The 21,603-nt window shown below is 43.1% G+C and overlaps 1 protein-coding gene across 1 annotated transcript in view; it reads left to right on the top strand.

Annotated features, from left to right (window-relative positions):
* LOC124775542 (sodium channel protein Nach-like) overlaps nucleotides 1-21,603 on the top strand; it is a 117,632-nt gene that overhangs the window by 21,625 nt on the left and 74,404 nt on the right. Inside the window, 1 exon segment of the mRNA XM_047250375.1 lies at nucleotides 9,531-9,684. Within this exon segment, the coding sequence (XP_047106331.1) occupies nucleotides 9,531-9,684 (154 nt within the window).

Raw genomic sequence — 21,603 nt, 5'->3', positions numbered from 1 at the left:
TGTTAACAGGGCTGTCACCATAGCAACAGCCAATCCGAGAACGCGCTTGGCCACGCGTGCTGTTCCGTTCACCGTTGTCAAATCTCTCTGCTACTGCAGATAGCGACTACTGTAGCCATTTCCAGACGGCGCTTACGCCTGGAAACGTACACATTTGTGGTCCGTTTCTTTGTGCGCTTTGTTTCTCTGTGCGGCGAGGCGGTGAGTCTATTTTGCGCTACAGACTGTCTAAGGCCCGAAGTGGGGAAAAAAAGCTGCTTAACGTCTTTTTGCATGGTCAGACACGTGAGTTCTCTTCTGCACAAGTATGATTTGCAGACTACAGTGAATGGTAAGTACACAAGCTGTACATAATATTTCAATGTTGTTAATTATTATATTTATAACAGCAGTTCAGATTCACTTTAACACCATTTTCGTATCGAATACGACAAATGAACGTGATTATTGTAATTATTGTAAAAAGCAGTTCAATCCGTGTTGCTTTTGTTGAAATATACAAATAATGGGAACGTGATATCATTTGATACATGAGAGTGCTTTGCTAAGCCACAAGGATATTACGATCCTGCAAAGCGAACGAACTCAATACCACGCGTTAAAAGATTGCGTGAGAAGATACTCAAGTACAGAACCGCACGGCTGTTGCCGCTGCAGCCATACTGCGCGCGCACGCACCGGCGAACCGCCAACATCGCCCACTTTCTCGCTCAGCTGTGCTTAGCTGTCAATCATTTCGATATTGTGAACCGGGTATATGGTTCAAAAGGCTCTGAGCACTATGGGACTTAACTTCTGAGGTCATCAGTCCCCTAGAACTTAGAACTACTTAAACGTAACTAACCTAAGGACATCACATACATCCATGCCCGAGGCAGGACTCGAATCTGCGACCGTAGCGGTCGCGCGGTTCTAGATTGAAGCGCCTAGAACCGCACGGCCACACGAACCGGATAAAGTCAGATAGAATCACTGCACAAAGAAGCGGGTTATGAAAGTACTACGAAATGAAAAGATACGCTTGAAGTTCTCCAAGGCAATTGATATTGCAACAAGAAATTGATCAGTAGGCAGTTCCGTTGAAGGGAATGGACATCTCTAAAAAGGACAATCACAGAAGTTGAAAAGAAAAACATAGGTACAAAGAAATTTATTGCGAAGAAGCCATGGATAATAGAGGAAATACTTCAGCTGCTCAACGAAAGAAAGAAGTTCAAAATTTTCATGGAAATCAAGAATACAGAAATACAAGTCACTTAGGAATGAAATAAATCGGAAGTGCAGGGAAGCTAAGGGGACATGGCTGGGGGAAGAAAATGTGAAGAAATCGAAGAAGAAATGATTGTCGGAAAGACTAACTCAACATATAGGAAAGTCAAAACAAGCTTCGGTGAAATGAAAAACTAGGCTGATAACATTAAGAGTCCAATTGGAATTCCAGCTTGAAATGCCGAGCAGAGAGAGCAGATATGTGGAATGAGTACACTGAAGGCCTCTATCGGGGGGAGGGGGGGGGGGAAGACTTGTCTGATGAGGTGCTAGAAGAGGAAACAGGAGTTGACTTAGAAGAGATAGGGGATCCAGTATTAGAATCAGAATTTAAAAGAGCCTTAGGAAAACTTAAGATCAAATAAGGCACTGATGGTAGGCAACATTCAACCAGAATTTTTAAAATCATGCGGGAAAGTGTCAACATAGCGATTATTAAATCTGGTGTGTAGAATGGCGATAAACCATCTGACTTTCGGAAAAACATTATACACCCAGATCCGAAGACTGCAAGAGGTGACAAATGAGAAAGTTATCGCACTATCAGCTTAACAGTTCATGCATCGAAGTTACAAGAATAATATACAGAAGAATGGAAAAGAAACTGAGTATCTGTTACATGAAGATCAATTTGGCTTTAGAAAAGGTAAAGCCACTAGAGAGGCGTAGATAACGGAAGCAAGACTGAAGAGAAATGAAGACACATTGCCGGCCGGTGTAGCCGAGCGGTTCTAGGCGCTTCAGTTCTAGGGAACTGATGACCTCATATGTTAAGTACCATAGTGTTCAGAGCCATTTGAACCATTTTTAACACACATTCATAGGATTTGTCGACCTGGAAAAACATTCAAAAATGTCGAACGACGCAAGATGTTCGAAATTCTGAGAAAAATAGGAGTAAGCTGTATGGAAAGACGGGTAATATTCATAATGTACAACAACCAAGAGGGAATAGTAAGTGTGGAAGACGAAGAACGTAGCGTTGGGATTGCAATGATGGAAATATAAAAATGTTCACCAGATAGAAATTAAGATGCAGGTGAAAGATTGTCAGTGGCAGATGACACTGTTATCCTCAGTGAAAGTGAAGCAGAATTACAGCATCTGTTGAACGGAATGAAATGTCTAATGAGTACAGAATGTAGATCAAGAGTAGATTGAAGAAAGACGAAAGTAATGAGAAGTAGCAGAAATGAGAAGTAGCAGAAAAGAGAACAGCGAGAAACCTAACTTCAAGATTCATGTTCCAAAGTAGATGAAGTTAAGGAATTCTGCTAACTCGGCAGCAAAATAACCCATGGCCGACGGAGCAAGGAGGACATAAAGAACATTGGCAAAGGGGCATTTCTGGCCAAGAGAAGTGTGCTAGTAAGAAACAAAGGTTTTAGTTTGAGGAAGAAATTTCTGAGTATGTACGTTTGGAGCACAAAAAAGGACTATGGGAAAACCGGAACTGAAGGGAATCGAAGCATTTGAGACGTGTCGCTACAGAAGAATGTCGAAAATTAGGTGGACTTGTAAGGTACACAGTGATGAGGTTCTCTGCAGACCGGCGAGGAAAGGAAAACATGGAAAACACTGACAAGAACAAGAGACAGGATGATAGTACGTCTGTTAAGAAATCAGGGAATAGTTTGCATGGTAGTAGAGGGAGCTGTAGGGCGTTAAACTGTAGACGGAGACAGAGATTGGAATACATCCAGCAAATAATTTAGGAATTAGTTTACAACTACTAATGTGAGAAGAGAAAGTTGACACAGGAGAGGAATTCGGGCCGAATCAAATCAGTCTAAGACTGTACGTCGCATCTACCGATTTCCGTCCCTGTCGGGTAATTCCTCCCTAGTGTGTCGGTTTGTTTTGTCTTAGCGCGTATGTAGAAAGAAATTTATAAGTGATTTAGGAGTATATGGAGTGCGAAATTTAGTAGATAGAGCTGCTATTCTCGTAGCAGCAACAGCTCCAACCAGGATGGGTATCCAGACGAATTGAGGTTGGATGATCGGTATGGGTAAATGACTAAGCTGCTGCAACACTATGCCGGATTCATTAACTGCAAGAGATGGCGTGTGATGGCATGCCGGTCTCTCGACAATCTATGACTAAATGTTCTCCGTGCGTGATAGATCGGTGAATGTGTCATCCAGGAGAACATCTGCTTTTTAAATCACCGGTACCTAAGGTAGAGATGATCGTGCTGTGTACCCAGTAGCCTCCCGTATGGTAAAATATGTCTAGCAACGTTTTGTGCTCCTTGGAGCCGCGCTCCCTCACGCGGATATATGCAGCGTGATGCTGGAACCAGAGAGTAAATCGTCTGAAAACGCATCCTGGAGCCACTCCTCCATCCAGATTTCGGCTGGCGGCATCTCTGTCGGCGCGTTTCTCTCTGCTGCTGTGTCTAGGGAATCTACGACAACGGCCGAAGCTGATGGTCGTCATCGCAATGAACTGTCTTGCTGCTTTTTTAACTCAAGATACATGACTTGTACGAATCTGCGCAGTCGAGTTAGCTACGCGTCTGTCCTCTAGGGAGGCTGTTTGGTGAGGGAGCTTTGAAATCCTGCATGGCGTAGAGCATCGCCATCCAGAACACATCGATTCCATATGCGCATTATAGTTATGAGATCCCAAACAACGAGAGCAGCAATGTCACGACATTTGATCGCAAAAATGCTGTGTTTATCGACTTAGTCCGCCAGACGAACGAATTAAATATTTAAAAAATCAGTTATCAGGATACCGAGCGAAAAGAAATATCCGAAAGTAAAGGCATTTTGTTATTTCGAGAAGTAACGGGCAGTGACGTTAAAATCTGTGTTTCATGAGAAATACGGTTTTGCTATTGGAATTTCAGTGAGAGTCCTACAGTGCAACAGGCTGCAGTCCTCCGATAGTATACAGAAAATACACTCCTAAGGAAACAAAAGAGAGAAAGACGCACCACTCACGAATCATGCGAAGGCGACGGAAGTCGGTATATGTGATGCACATATACAAACAAACAAATCACTAAAATTTCGGAAAATTTATTCAAGAGAAGTAGCTTCAAACACTTAGCAAGTCATAACGCGTTGGTCCACCTCTGGCCCTTACGCAAACAGTTATTCGGTTTGGCATTAACTGACAGAATTGTTGGATGTCCTCCTGAGGAATATCGTGCCAAATTCTGTCCAATTGGTGCGTTAGGTCGTCAAAATCCCGACATAGTTGGAGGGCTCTCCCAAAATGCTCCATACTTTCTCAGTTGGGGAGCGATCCGTTGGCCTTTCTGGGCGAGGTAAGGTTAGGCAAGTACGAATACAATCAGTAGAAACTCTCGCTGTGTGCGGGGAAGGCATTACCTTGCTGAAATGTAAGGGGCGTAGAATGTGGTCGACGTCCCGCTTGCTGTAAGGGTGCTGCAGATGACAGTCAAAGGGAGCCTGCTGTGAAGAGAAATGGCATACCAGACCATCACTCCTGGCTGACGGCCCGTGTGAAGAGCGACAGTCAGGTATCCCACCACTGTCCAGTGCGCCTCCAGACTTCTCTTCGCTAGCCATCGGGGCTCAGTTCGAAGCGGAAGTGATCCCTGAAGACATTTCTAGTCCAGTCAAAATGGTTCAAATGACTCTGAGCACTATGGGACTTAACATATGACGTCATCAGTCCCCTACACTTAGAACTACTTAAACCTAACTAACCGAAGGACATCACACACATCCATACCCGAGGCAGGATTCGAACCTGCGACCGTAGCAGCAGCGCGGTTCCGAACTGAAGCGCCTAGAACCGCTCTGTCACAGCGGCCGGCTCTAGTCCAGTTAATGAGATAACAGGCCGAAGACGTGTCTGGGGACGCCCACGATATTAATGTTTCCCCCCTGTCACAGCAACAGCAAACTCCCGATGTATTACCCGCTGAAAGACTGTAATTGAAATATTAAAAGAAGAATAGCAGGCTATAATCTGAATAACTAGAAATAATGGAAGACTCTCAGATCACTTACACTACATTTTAATAACCTGTCAATGACATACGTTTGTTACTTACAACATCTTTCTCTCTTTACAACTTAAAACAAACTTTCTTGCATTGTATCTATATTTAATATCTAATTTCTATGTGCATAGGCGTACGGCTCTCTATTAACAATCCAGAAAACAATACAAAAGATTTCCTTCTACATAAAACAAGAGGAAACTCAATTACACTGTTACGTAGCAAAACAAGAGCACATATTTTATTAATTATAATTACAGGGATGGTGCTCATAAAAAAAAGCCTTGCCAATTATGCTTACGTTTTTTTCATCTTCGTCGTCGTTCCGTGGTTTCTCTGTCAAATTATCATCATTCTCACACATCACAATACCCTCCTCCGCTGGTAATCGTCTCCTTTTTCCTTAAATTACTGACACTGGGTACAGAATGAAAAACGGAATAAAAGCACAACAACGGTTCCTCTCTCTTTTCATGCACAGTTCAAATTACATTTTACTTAAATCACGTTTCAGTTTGGTTCTGAAAAAAAAAAGTTGTCAGCGATTTATTTGAAGGAAAGTGAAAAGACACACGACTCTCTAACGGAATTAGCGTGAAAAATGCACGCAGAAACGTGCTACCTTACACCGGATGATAACCCGTCATCAGCATAGGCCACGATCCGTCCACAGTACTACGGTTCGGTAGTTCTGGTACAGTACGTGAATGACGTAGTGAATGGTAAGACTAACGGTAGCATTGATAGGGAAAGAAACATAAATGAATGTGTGAGAGAAGACCTGGAAGCCCATGGCTTCTCTTTGTATTACGTTTGTGTTGCACATAATCAGAACCGCTTATCGTTCAGTGTTACAGCAGTTTGTATTTTATACGCTTGCAAAATATAAATTGCATTTTATAAGTAAAAAAATTAGCCGCTCACGTAGCTTCTGGGCTTTCATGTAACCAAAACAATTACTTTTGATAAAAGTACAGTTTACATACACCAACACCAAAAAATCTATGAAAGTATTATTATTTTGTACTCGATGGAACGCTCTTCATTTTCATCAAAGACAAGCGTTACCTGTTATTATTGACAAGCGCAACAACTGTTTATGAATAGCAGAGTCATGTTTTATTTCAGCTCGCCAAAGTATTGGAGCGATGTTTGATATTTTTTTGCTTTTGAGGTTTTTAGATCCATCTTTTTTGAGGAAACTGATTTTTCTGTTCAGCTTTTTTTTATTTCTGCCTCATCGTCCCTCTGTTTCACGTTACAAACCAACAATTTTCGAATAAAGCTCTAATTAAACAATGACAGTTTCAATTTTGCTATTAATACTGTTTATTTATAAGTAACAGGCAGGAGAATAACTATGTACGAGTAGAACAACAATGTTCTGTGGGTTATGCAGTCCAATATATTCACACTCATCTTAAAGATTGTTTACCGTTTCTAGTTTACCAGGCGAATCTAGTAAGAGACAGATTGCATACGTAAACGAAGCCCCCGAAATGAGGTAATTCCCGATAGGTACACAGTACAATTAATGTACAGCTTACGACCATAACTGACCAAAGCTGCTAAGAAAACCGCCGTAGTCTACGTTTACTTACGATGATCTACGGTAGACTATGGTAGTTTTAAAACTCTGCAATAGTTGGTGGTGACTTTAATTTACTTTCGATATGTTGGCGAAAATACATGTTTAATTCCGGAGGTACGCATAAAATATCATCCGAAATTGTGCTAAACGCATCCTCTGAAAATTATTTCGAGCAGTTAGTTCATGAGCCTACGTGAATAGTAAACGGTTGTGAAAACACACTTGAACTCTTAGCAACAAATAATCCTGAGTTAATAACCAGCATCAAAACCGATATAGGGATTAGTGAACACAGGGTTTTCGGAGCGAGATTGAATACTGTAATCTTCAAATCCTCGAAAAATAAGCGAAAAATATTCCTATTCAAAAAAGCAGATAAAAATTCACTTGACGCCTTCCTGAGAGACAATCTCCACTCATTTCAAATTAATAATACAAGTGTAGACCAGATGTGGCTTAATTCAAAGAAATAGTATCGGCAGCAATTGAGAGGTTTATACCAAATAAACTAACAAGCGACGGAGCTGATCGTCCTTGGTACAAAAAACGGGTTAGAACACTGTTGCAGAAACAACGAAACAATCATGCCAAATTGAAACAGACGCAAAAGCCCCGAGATTGGCGATCCTTTACAGAAGATCGAAATTTAGCGCTGAGTTCAATGCGAGATGCCTATAACAGTTTCCACAACGAAACTTTGGATTTTCTGCCAGGTTTCGAGACAAAGAGATTGTGGTCGAATGTGAAGTATGTTAGCGACAAGAAACAATCAATGCCTTCTCTGCTCGATAACAATGGAGATACTATCGAAGACAGTGCTGCCAAAGCGGATTTACTAAACACAGCCTTCCAAGGTGCCTTCACAAAAGAAGATGAAGTAAATATTCCAGAATTCGAATCGAGAACAGCTGCCAAGATGAGTAACGTAGAAGTAAGTACCCTCGGAGTAGTGAAGCAACTTAAATCACTCAATAAAAGCAAGTCTTCTGGTCCAGACTGTATACCAATTAGGTTCCTTTCGGAGTATGGTGATGCATTAGCTCCATACTTAACGGTCATATACAACCGTTCGCTCGACGAGGGAGTAATCCACTAAATTACAGGCCCATATCGTTAACGTCGATATGCAGCAGGATTTTAGAACATATATTGTGTTCGAACATTATGAAGTACCTCGAAGGAAACGGTCTATTGACACACAATCAACATGGGTTTAGAAAACATCGTTCCTGTGAAACACAACTAGCTCTTTATTCACATGAAGTGCTGAGTGCTATTGACAAGGGATTTCAGATCGATTCCGTATTCCTGGATTTCCGGAAGGCTTTTGACACTGTACCACACAAGTGGCTGGTAGTGAAATTGCGTGCTTATGGAATATCGTTTCAGTTATGTGACTGGATTTGCGATTTCCTGTCAGAGAGGTCACAGTTCGTAATAATTGATGGAAACTCATCGAGTAAAACAGTGATTTCTGGCGTTCCCCAAGGTAGTGTATAGGCCCTTTGCTGTTCCTTATCTATATACATGATTTGGGAGACAATCTGAGCTGCCGTCTTCGGTTGTTTGCAGATGACGCTGTCGTTTATCGACTAATAAAGTCATCAGAAGGTCAAAAGAAACTGAAAAACGATTTAGAAAAGATATCAGAATGGTGCGAAAATTGGCAGTTGACCCTAAATAACGAAAAGTGTGAGTTCACACACATGAGTACTAAAAGGTTACACGATAAATCAGTCTAATGTAAAAGCCGGAAAGTCAACTAAATACCTAGGTATTACATTTACGAACAACTTAAATTGGAAGGAACACACAGAAAATGTTATGGGGAAGGCTAACCAAAGGCTGCGTTTTATTGGCAGCACACTTAGAAAATGTAACAAACCTACTAAGGAGACTGCCTTGACTACGCTTGTTCGCCCTCTTTTAGAATACTTACCAGGTAGGACTGACGGAGTACATCGAAAAAGTTCAAGTTCAAATGTTCAAATGTGTGTGAAATCTTGTGGGACTTAATTGCTAAGGTCATCAGTCTCTAAGCTTACACACTACTTAACCTAAATTATCCTATGGACAAACACACACACCCATGCCCGAGGGAGGACTCGAACCTCCGCCGGGACCAGCCGCACAGCGAAAAAGTTCAAAGGAAGGCAGCACACTTTATGTTATCGCGAAGAGTGAGTGTCACTGAAATGATACGGGGTTTGGGCTGGAAAACATTAGAAGAAAGGCGTTTTTCGTTGCGACGGAATTTCCTCATTAAATTCCGATCACCAACTCTCTCCTCCCAATGCGGAAATATTTTGTTGACACTGACCTACATAGGGCGGAACGATCACCACGATAAAATAAGGGAAATCAGAGCTCGTACGGAAAGATATACGTGTTCGTTCTTTCCGCGCGCTATACGAGATTGGAATAACAGAGAATTGTGAAGGTGATTCGATGAACCCTCTGCCAGGCACTTAAATGTGATTTGCAGAGTAACCACGTAGATGTAGCTGTAGATGTAGAAGCACGTAATTAATTATATGCAAATTTGACGTTCGTTGCATACCGCCTTCGTGTTGCTGTAAATGTAGCTGCCAGCAGTACAGTATGCTGTTAGCGCTGGGTAGAGCGCTCGCTTCCCCGGACGATGCAGTCTGTCAGTTTGTCAGCAGACTGGTGGTGTGCTCGTAGGTCCGAGGCGTCGGGCGTGTCCGAGGCGGAGGCGCTCTCCCTGCTGCGGTACGCGGGCCGCCTCTACGACTACGAGAGCAGCGACCTGCACAACATCGACGCGCTGCACCAGCTGCTCGGCCGCTCCTACAACGTCACCAGCGTCATGCTACAGGTCACTCAACTCGGCTCTCTCTCTCTGCTGCGACACGTAGCACAGTGGTCCAAATCGTTTCAGAACCTGGACACAGCGGAAAAACTGATATAAAATCGTACAAAACTGTGTTCGTTTTGGATTCTTTGGATCGCTGATTAGGAATCCGATTTCGGAATTACAAAATTCAAGATAACAGATTCAGTTTGGCATATCAGAAATGATAAATTTAGCGGATTCGAGTTAAACTTCGGATATAAAGTACTGCGAGGTCACTGATAACGAGGTAGAAGTCTTTTTTTGGTTTTTTTTTCTTTTGGAAATTTGTGGAAAGTTTCTGTGTAATCAAACTGCTGAGGTCATCGGTCCCAAGGCTTACATACTACTTAATTTAACTTAAACTGATTTACCCTAAGGACAATACACACACCCATGCCCGAGGAAGGACTCGAACCTCCGACGGGGAGAGTCAAGCGAACCGTGGCAAGACGCCTCAGATCGCGCGGCTACCATGCACGGAAGGCGAAATTTCCATACTGGTCTGTTTTATTAGGTATTTTACATTTTTCAACCGAAATCATAGTCACATTTGGCGCTTGTACCTTTATTGCTTTCATAAGGGTCGCTGTTGGGTTATCCACTGCCACATGGCTCGAAAAGCAGATCTGTTATCTGAGACTGACATCTCTTTATTATCTTCAGTTATCATTTTCTGGAGTCCCGAAATGAATGAATCCGAGGGTGCCAGAAGCCGATGGAATACGGCAGGCATCGTTTTCTAGCGGTAATATTTGCTTGTAAAATCGTCTCGGTAACGCCAGGCATCTTTATTCTGAGCTTCCAGTGCATCTTCAGACAGCCGACAAATTGTCAACGGAGCAGCTTCGATCATGGCATATCCGAAATTATGTAGCATCTTGTCGGCATTGGGAATTATTGCAAATTGAAGTTGGTACCCGACTTTCGAGAAATATATCTTTTTTTAAGAGTCGTTGATAGATGTGTTTTGGTTCTAGAGTTCTCTGTATAAAATTTGAATACTTCTCCAGCATTTCGCGAGAAAAACAATGTTACTTGGGTAAATTACAATCTTGTAAAGATTATTTGCCAATTTCCGAAAAAAAATTAAGATCACAGTTCCCAAAAGCTCCTCATGAATTCTTCAAGACACTAATACCAATCTTTTTGTGCAGATAATAGTTTATGCAATAATGAGGGACCCATTTTTAACCGCAAACATATGCGTTCAAATACATTTGAACTAGTTAACTGTATTATTAATGTGGTAGGAGAGCTGTTTACAGAAGTGGGGCCACGCAGAGGCAATTTTGTAGCCAAAGACTTCGAATAATATCGGTGGTAGTTTAGTTTTAACTCGATGTACATTAATACACCGATTAAAAATGTCAAACATTTCTCCTGGACTGCTACCCATCTTGTTTTATCCTGGAAAATAGGTAGGAACATCGTCATATATTAAACAGGACAAACAATATATGAAAAATGTTTCGTTGTCCGGTTCACTGTTCACCGTCAAATGTCACAAAGGAATGGAAGGAAGACTGGGTTTAACGTCCCATCGACAGCGAGATCATTACAGACGGAGCACAAGCTCGGGTTGCGTCAACGATGGGAAAGGAAATCTGCAGTGCTCTTTGAAAGGAACCATCCTGGTATTTGCCTGAAGCGATTTACTGAAATCACGAAAAATCTAAATCTTGATGGCCGGTCGAGGATTTGATCTTCCTGAATGCGAGTCCAGTGTTCTAACCACTACGCCGCCTCCCTCGGCTCAAATCGCACGGCATGTATCAGATCGACTTGAGACTGAAATGACACCGCAGATTGGGCAAGTATGCTCCATCGCAGTCTACACAACATATCGAGAGACTTAAGTCGGAACGTCTACCCTTTATTTTCCTATCATGTCCAGGTTTTCAAATTGGTTGGACCACTGCGCATCAGGACGCCGTGTATGTGAGTATTTGTAAAACCATGCTCGCTCTTTCCGTCCACGAAGGAGCTTCGAGCACCAAGATTGATCCTCACTATCAACTAAAGAACAAATTAGCTTTTTCCAAAGCTGTTTCACAGAGGAAAGACCGCACTGCAGTTCCTTCTCTAAATCCTCGCACAAACGAAAAAATGGCTGACATCGAAATAAGTGACCAAGGAATAGAAAAGCAACTGGAATCACTCAATAGAGGAAAGTCCACTGGACCTGACGGGATACCAATTCGATTCTACACAGAGTACGCGAAAGAACTTGCCCCCCTTCTAACAGCCGTGTACCGCAAGTCTCTAGAGGAACGGAGGGTTCCAAATGATTGGAAAAGAGCACAGATAGTCCCAGTCTTCAAGAAGGATCGTCGAGCAGATGCGCAAAACTGTAGACCTATATCTCTGACGTCGATCTGTTGTAGAATTTTAGAACATGTTTTTTGCTCGAGTATCATGTCGTTTTTGGAAACCCAGAATCTACTATGTAGGAATCAACATGGACTCCGGAAACAGCGATCGTGTAAGACCCAACTCGCTTTATTTGTTCAGGAGACCCAGAAAATATTAGATACAGGCTCCCAGATAGATGCTATTTTTCTTGACTTCCGGAAGGCGTTCGATACAGTTCCGCACTGTCGCCTGATAAATAAAGTAAGAGCCTACGGAATATCAGACCAGCTGTGTGGCTGGATTGAAGAGTTTTTAGCAAACAGAACACAGCATATCGTTATCAATGGAGAGACGTCTACAGACGTTAAAGTAACCTCTGGCGTGCCACAGGGGAGTGTTATGGGACCATTGCTTTTCACAATATATATAAATGACCTAGTAGATAGTGTCGGAATTTCCATGCGGCTTTTCGCTGATGATGCTGTAGTATAGAGAGAAGTTGCAGCATTAGAAAATTGTAGCGAAATGCAGGAAGATCTGCAGCGGATAGGCACTTGGTGCATGGAGTGGCAACTGACCTTTAACATAGACAAATGTAATGTATTGCGAATACATAGAAAGAAGGATCCTTTATTGTATGATTATATGATAACGGAACAAACACTGGTAGCAGTTACTTCTGTAAAATATCTGGGAGTATGCGTGCGGAACGATTTGAAGTGGAATGATCATATAAAATTAATTGTTGGTAAGGCGGGTACCAGGTTGAGATTCATTGGGAGAGTGCTTAGAAAATGTAGTCCATCAACAAAGGAGGTGGCTTACAAAACACTCGTTCGACCTATACTTGAGTATTGCTCATCAGTGTGGGATCCGTACCAGATCGGTCTGACGGAGGAGATAGAGAAGATCCAAAGAAGAGCGGCGCGTTTCGTCACAGGGTTATTTGGTAACCGTGATAATGTTACGGAGATGTTTAATAAACTCAAGTGGCAGACTCTGCAAGAGAGGCGCTCTGCATCGCGGTGTAGCTTGCTCGCCAGGTTTCGAGAGGGTGCGTTTCTGGATGAGGTATCGAATATATTGCTTCCCCCTACTTATACCTCCCGAGGAGATCACGAATGTAAAATTAGAGAGATTAGAGCGCGCACGGAGGCTTTCAGACAGTCGTTCTTCCCGCGAACCATACGCGACTGGAACAGGAAAGGGAGGTAATGACAGTGGCACGTAAAGTGCCCTCCGCCACACACCGTTGGGTGGCTTGCGGAGTATAGATGTAGATGTAGATGTAGGAGCGGATTTATGATCAGCTTAGAGAATTTCTAGCAAACAGAACGCAGCATGTTGGCCTTACGGCAGAAAAGTCTTCATGCGCAACAGTAGTTTCAGATGTAAGCCAAGGGAGTATCACAGAATATTTATGAAGTGCCTGCACCAATTAAATGTGAGAAATATAAGGATTTCATAAAGGTAGCCAAGAAATATGTGCCAATTTCAGTTGGTCCGAGACAGAACTGTTGCAGATGCTGCATACATTTCATCAGAAGGAGATGCGCCATGAGCTCCTTATTAACCTGCTACACTTAGGACTTTTATTACCCTCTTCGCTTTGCTCGTGTCGTACACGACACACGGAACTGGTGACTTACCTGTATACAGAACCCATGTAACACTAAAGACATACGCGCCAATACTTTGCTTACCTATAGCTGTGTCCTCAGAAATGTCACCGTAACTGAGGCATTCTGAATTACCAAACTGTGATAGTTGTGGCAACAATGCGCCACAGCAAACTACATGCTTGCATTCAGTGGAGTACTCAGAGAACCTGTACTACGAAGCAGTAAGGCCGGCCGCGGTGGTCTCGCGGTTAAGGCATGGATGTGTGTGATGTCCTTAGGTTAGTTAGGTTTAAGTAATTCTAAGTTCTAGGGGACTGATGACCACATATGTTCAGTCCCATGGTGCTCAGAGCCATTTGAACGAAGCAGTAAGCTTATCAGCACTCTTAATTTTAGGCCGAAACAGGTTTTCTAAGTGTAACTCCAGTCACAGTAAACTTATTGGATGTATTGTACATGCCAGAATCTCACTACTGTTTGATGCAACGACAAAGCAAGTCCTGGCCGGGTCAGACACCCGACGTCGACATGTCCATTGAGCTAGTTCGAAGAACAGAACCCATTCTTACACCATACGAACTAGCTAGTTTCGAGTTAAGCATTGATAGTAAAAACTCATTTTCGGTCAAAATAAGACATATCTGGTAATTGCACCAACACTTTCAATATTAGATATAAAGGAAAGGAGTCAGTACAGGACAACGAAACGATAAATAATCTTAATAAACCACTGTTTTCTCTGACACGACATATGTACAACTGCAGACATGCCAATGTTACAACACTATTAATGTCGAAGGATAAGTTTGTTCCAAAACACCACAAGTCAGACGTATATTACAAAGTGATTAACTGTCGTTGTTTGATGTTATCATTATTGATTTGAGCTAACGCAGAGGCAGTACTGGAGGCGAGTAAAATATTTTCTGCAGAAGACCAATCAGTTACAAAAAATGCCGTGAAACGTAGAAAGGAGTTTACGTGCAAAAAGATCCACGCAGTATCAAACCTTCTCGTTCCATGGTGTAAAGGAGAGCATCCACTACAAATGAAGAGTGTCAAGCAATATACTATGAAGAAACACTAAGTAATTTGCTTCAATTTGCTTCCGGAATTATTGTGGCAAATCTAGCGGAATTTCAAATTGTTATTGATCCTTTTCGAAAGATTCTCTCTGGCTGTTGCTATTCATGTTTCTCCATAGTGCTGATGGCGATGATCGTGCACTAAGCAATCTTCGTGCAGTTTGGCATTTACAATTTTAAACGTACCGCCAACATCAGCTGCTGCATAATGCAAATACCCCACTTATGGTCGGATTGACAAAAGTCCGAAACTGGTGTCAATGCAGTGGAACCTCAGATACAATTCTGATCGAACAGATATACAAGATCGTCCGAAAACATTACTTTCAGGGGATGAGGATTCAATGAAATGACCGTCTGTTTATTCTAATTACTTTGTGAATTTATTGACTAACAAAACATATCTCATTGCAAGCTCTGACGGAATTCTGCAGTTACGTCTCCTAGTGCAAGTGTGAAACTAGTATCTGGAATAAAGGGAAAATAATTAATAAACGAGATACAGAGGAATTAAGACATTAGCTACCAATGAGCATTGATTTAAGTCAATGGGGAAAAATGAAAATTTGTGCCAAACTAGGATGCGAACCCGAGTCTCCTGCTTATTAGACAAACTAATTGAGCACTGCGCCATCCAGACCCTAACACGTCCCGCCGGACCCAAATTCTCAACTTATCCACACACTACTTAAAAGAGCAACCGAGCGAGGTGGCGCAGTGGTTCGACACTGGACTCGCATTCGGGAGGACGACGGTTCAATCCCGCGTCCGGCCATCCTGATTTAGGTTTTCCGTGATTTCCCTAAATCGCTCCAGGCAAATGCCGGGATGGTTCCTTTCAAAGGGCACGGCCGACTTCCTTCCCCGTCCTTCCCTAATCCGATGAGACCGATGACCTCGCTGTCTGGTCTCCTTCCCCAAAAACAACCAACTTAAAAGAGCCCTTGTCCATTATCCTCATTACTCGCGGTATTTCGCCGATTCACCGTAAGAGCTCGAGCGAAGTGTGCATCCGTACTGGCCGTCCTTGCCTTCATGTGCGAAACAACAGATACTACATACAGACTAACTGAAAAAGTTACAACACAAAGAAGCAGTTGTGCGACATAAACGAAATTTGTTACGCGTGTTTCTACATCTGAATGGTGATATCTATTTAAATTTCGCGCCAGTCGCGTACTAATGGTGCTAGTACCATACAATGAGAATGCAAATTATGTTCGATTTAATTACATGCTTCAACGGTCTTGCGCGTTGGTTGCCTTTGAGATTAGACGTGGTGAGTTGATGTTAGTCAAGAATGCCTTAAAGGCGACAAAGACGCCATTGTCAACATCCCGCTGAGTTTGAACTAGGTCGTCTAATAGGGCTACGAGAAGATGGATGAGCCTTCTGCGGTACTGCAGAAATATTTGGCAGGAATGTAGCCACTGTACTTGATTACTGGCAGCAGTGATCATTGGAAAGTACGGCTGTAAGAAGAACGGGATGCTGACGGCCACAGGGCACTACTGACAGGGAAGACAATCGTGTGCAGATTCCGGATGTGGCGCATCCTACTGCATCTACAGTCGGTAACTTCAAGGACAGCTCCGAGCCACACACCCTGTTGCGGGCTTTCTAATAGGAATGAAATGATGTGTGGTGGCCCTCAACTACGTACCCTCCGATTCAGAGCTGAAACATTGAAAGTTTTGGCTGGTTTCGTTGTCTACCGGCAGGGATACGTAGTTACCGCATTACAAGCCAAATACTCCTGAGCCTACAGTATACAATATGAATATACACAAGAATCGAATCGTCGAAGATTCCTATCACTCGGCAATTGCGAATTTTGAACGTAACATAAACATTTATACATGAAAGATTGCAATTAAATAAATTCTGCAGGTACTATTTTAACGACTTTAAATGATGAGTACGACAGCAGAAGTACCTTTAGGAATGCCCTTTATTACTGTAAAACACTTATTGGTGTCGATGGTCCAGCAATTAAAATATAAGTTGAATAACAGGAAAGCAATAGATGGCTCTGAGCACTATGGGGCTTAACTTCTGAGGTCATCAGTCCCCTAGAACTTAGAACTACTTAAACCTAATTAGCCTAAGGACATCGCACACAACCATGCCCGCGGCAGAATTCAAGCCTGCGACCGTAGCGGTCGCGCGGTTCCTGATTGAAGTGCCTAGAATCGCTCGGCCCCCCTGCCGGCCGGAAAGCAATAGATTCGTACTTCACGTAATTAGTTATGAGCAACAACATAGCTCGCGAGATATGCACTTCTGAACGCATACTACGTCTTCACTGCAGAAACCACGGAAATCTCACAAGTGCACAAGTCGGCACTACGGAATATTTCTCTCTCTCGCAAACTGCTCCACTCTCAAAGTCTTTCCTGCGACTGTCCCTCGCGCCGCACTGTTCAGGACTCCCCCGAGTCCTCTCCGGAAACGATGCTCCTCTCCGATCTCCATACGTCACTCCACGTGTCCCTCTTGGAAACGAGCGCTGTGATTGGCTAGAGCGCTCCCGCCCTGTCTCCAAGCCAACACACACTCATAAACATAATGAAACACATTCGAAAGACTGGATTTACTACCTTTAAATAACTTGAAATTAAATAAATATTCCAACGGCTAAACCATAAACACGCTCTAACACACATTATTAAATACATAAACAAATTAAATAAACAAATATCAAAGTAATAGAACAGAGGCAAGCCAGTAGTCTAATGTCTGTGTGCTTACTAAAACACAGTAAATAGTTGACCAATTTCTTCATGAATAGTATATATCGGATATAAACAAAGACATAGATGAGTAATTATATTTATAAGTATACTGCTACCGTTTTTTCGTGTAACTGTGTAGTACTTATGGCCTGACGCGATCGATAGTAGTCGGCCACTCTGACCTCCAATTACTCATGTACTATTCAACTTACATGCCTGTAATTTATACCAATTTAGGTTTACACTAATAGCTTCCTAAAGACACATCGCTCGACAAAATCGGATGAAAGATTTAGATTTTGGAAATTCTTTGCTGGGTGTTACTTGTATAATTTATCGTCAGATACTAAACTTTAAACTAATAAAGATATTGGAAATCTGATTATACCATCAGAACCGTCGTGCAAATAATGGTAATGCACATGTTTCTTTTTGAGGTATGACGATTCATCTGGCTGCTATTAATTTCTATATGAACTGTGAAATATCTGCCATTAAGGTTTCACAAAGTCCGCCATCTTTGGCACTCTCGGCATGCAAGTCTCTTTCATCGACACAGCGTCACCAAGGAATTCCCAGCCACGTTTTCGGCCTGGACCCCGGCTAACGTTCGACATCACGCGGTCGCTGGCGAACCCTGGCTTGCCGAGCAGCCTGTGTGACCACGCCAACTCCGAACTTAGAATATTTTCAGGGCGCTACAACTCGCCCATTACCGCACACTGTTATGTGCATTCTGCTGACCCCAAATCACCGCTATTTGCCACTTCAGTGACGTCAAGCGAGAATTTGTTGGAGGACAGGGTGGAGGTGTGTTGCGTTTTCTGATGAAAGCTGATTCTGCCTCGGTGCCAGTGATGGCCTTGTATTGGTTAAGTTGAGAGCTTGCAACCTATCTCTCTGCGTGCTAGCGACACTGGACCTACACCTGGTGTTATGGTCTCGAGCGTGATTTCGTACGGCAATAAGAGGACTTACGTGGTTAAAATTAAAGCAACAACAGCCCACGATCGCAAAAATGAAGTCTTTCTGACCTAGATTTCGGCCACTACTAAGAGTGCCTTCATCAGCAATAAAACATTTAAACTGGTCTATAGCATAAGTACAAAGTTCTAGGGAAAAAAATTTTAAGGGTAAGTAATGACGAGCAGTATAAAAAGAAAAGGCTTCGTACTGACATGTCACGTATAAAATAAATATCAAGCGATAAAGCTTTAGTCACAAAATCTTATAATAGAAAAAAATAGAAGGCAAGCCACAATGGGCTGCTCACACATGTTGAGCTGCGGTAGCATCAGATTGCGGCACCCGCGTAAGCAATTGCGGACCGATGAACATTACACCAAAAGTGCCTTCTAGTAGCTGCAAATACAAACAGGCTACTTAACACTCAAGATATAGACAGACGAATATTGTGATGAACATTAGTTAATACATGAAGTAAGAGGCAATATTTTATCTGACAGCAGCAGACACGGTGACAATTTGTCTACATAAGAGCTGAAAAGTACAGTTTAAACGCTGAAAACGCCATTGCAGAATTACAAAAGAAGCTGAATAACTCAGCGAGTAGAAAAACGATGTAACATGAAGTGTAGTTAATATAAACCATTTGGTGAACAAAAATTATGAATCGACTTAGATAGAAAAAATATTTCGGTAACTGCACGAGGGAACACGAAACCAAATATCAAGTAACGGCTTTATACGACTGAAGGAGCTTTCATTACGTAATTGTAGCTGCTCATTAAGAATGAGACCCATAATTTCGAGAAAGGTGTTTAAAAATTTCTAATTCTTTGAGAACATCTAATCTACGCCCTTTCTTCTCAGTTTGCAAAATGTTTGCAGGCGTGTGGCCTGTAATCAGAAGTTGGTCGGCAAAAGACGAATTTTTTTCTTAAAAGATGTTCTTTGTATCTGACTCTCAATGCACGTCCTGTTTGTCCAATGAAGTAAGAAGAGCAGGTGTCGCAAAGAATCTTATAGACACCAGAGTTTTTCAAAGGGGAACGGGCCCATTTTAAATTACGAATAAAAATTTTTCCAAAATATTATTGGTTGAAATGGCGATATTGCAGTTGTATTTATTACGAAGAAGGCGTTAAATCTGATAGATGGGCCCCAAGAAAGGAATAGAACAAAACTACTTCTTTAGGCTGGACTCGATAATAGAGCTGCCGAGTGTAGTAACTCTTTTAACAGTTTCCTTTTAAGGATGTTATCCAATATGGCAGGTTCGTATACGTTATTAACTGGAATCTTTTTGATTAAATTAATTTCTTCCTCGAATTTTTCTTTCGAGCATGGAATAGAAGTAGCTCTGTGACTAGCAGAGCGAAAGAAAGCGTTCTTATGAGTTTGTGGGTGCATTGAAGACGCAGGTACGATCTGATCGGTGTATGTTTCTTTACGAAAAACATTAAATGAGATTTTAGTTTCTTCTACTGTAAGCGTCAAGTCAAGAAAATTCAATTTTTTTTTTTTTTTTTTTTTTTTTTTTTTTTTTTTTTTTTGTAGGGTTTAAGGGCGCTCAACTGCTGAGGTCATTAGCGCCCAGTCACTGGTGTTAGAGAACATGGAATCTGCTAAAACTCAAGGGGATGAGGGGACACCAGAAGGACCTGACAAAGAGGCAGATTAAATAAGTAAAAAGGTTAAATGTCTTTGGTCAAGCCAGTTAAAGTTACAAAACGCAGAATACGAGCAGCTGCTCGAGTGTCATCAGCTAAAACATCCGGTAAAGTAGATGGCAGGGACAGGACAACACGAAATTGACTAAAACGGGGACACGACAATAAACCATGGCGCACCGTTAATGCCTGACCACAAGGGCACTGCGGGGCTGGGTCACCGGAGAGCAGGTAGCGGTGGCTAAACCGGCAATGCCCAATCCGCAACCTGGTCAGAAGGACCTCCTCGCGCCGAGATGGTCGGGAGGAAGTTGTCCAAGCAGTTGGGAGCGGTTTTACTGCCCGGAGCTTGTTTCCTTGGAGGGATGACCAAGCATCCCACCACAACGACACAAGCCTCTTACATACATCCCCACGAACGTCAGATGACGGGACACAATGGGAGGCTGGCCGAGGCAGGAGGACTGCAGCCTTGGCTGCAGCATCCGCAGCCTCATTCCCAGGCACTCCTACATGTCCGGGAACCCACAGAAAGCTGACAGAACCGCCATTATCAGCGAAAGAATGGAGGGACTGCTGTATCCGTTGAATCAAGGGATGGACCGGATAAGGAGCCCCAAGGCTCTGAAGAGCACTGAGTGAGTCAGTGCAGAGTACATACGATCAATGGCGGTGGCGGCGGGCATACTGAACGGCCTGATGGAGAGCAAAAAGCTCGGCCGTAAAGCTGGAACATTGGTCAAGGAGCCGGTATTTAAAGGTGGCGGCCCCGACGACAAAGGCACAGCCGACACCATCGTCAGTTTTGGAGCCATCGGTGTAAATAAAGGTGTGACCGGCAAGTCGAGCACGAAGTTCGACAAACCGTGAGCAATACACTGCAGCCGGAGTACCCTCCTTTGGGAGTGAGCTGAGGTCGAGATAAATACGAACCGGAGCCTGGAGCCAAGGTGGTGTCGGGCTCTCACCCTCTCTGAAGGTGGTAGGGAGGGCAAAATCCAATTGTCGAAGCAGGCGACGGAAGCGGACTCCGGGGGGCAGCAGGGCAGACACATACAACCCGTACTGACGGTCGAGAGAATCGGCGAAGAAGGACTTGTAAGAGGGGTGGTCGGGCATAGACAACAGCCGCCAGGCATACCGACACAGCAGTACGTCGCGCCGGTAGGTCAATGGTAACTCGGCAGCTTCAGCATAAAGACTCTCGATAGGACTAGTGTAGAAGGCTCCGGTCGCAAGACGTATCCCCCGATGGTGGATGGAGTTGAGCCGGCGTAAGAGGGATGGTCGAGCGGACGAGTAGACGAAGCTCCCATAATCCAGCTTCGATCGGACTATGGACCGATACAAGCGAAGCAGGACAGTGCGATCCGCTCCCCAAGATGAACCGCTAAGAACTCTGAGGACATTAAGGGAACGTGTACAACGGGCCGCCAAATAAGAGACATGTGGAGACCAACACAGTTTCCTGTCC

Source organism: Schistocerca piceifrons, chromosome 1 (assembly GCF_021461385.2).
Source record: "Schistocerca piceifrons isolate TAMUIC-IGC-003096 chromosome 1, iqSchPice1.1, whole genome shotgun sequence".
In the NCBI taxonomy this organism is placed as follows: domain Eukaryota; kingdom Metazoa; phylum Arthropoda; class Insecta; order Orthoptera; family Acrididae; genus Schistocerca; species Schistocerca piceifrons.
Note: the sequence above shows the minus strand (reverse complement) of the source record. Positions and strands in the feature narration are given on the sequence as shown.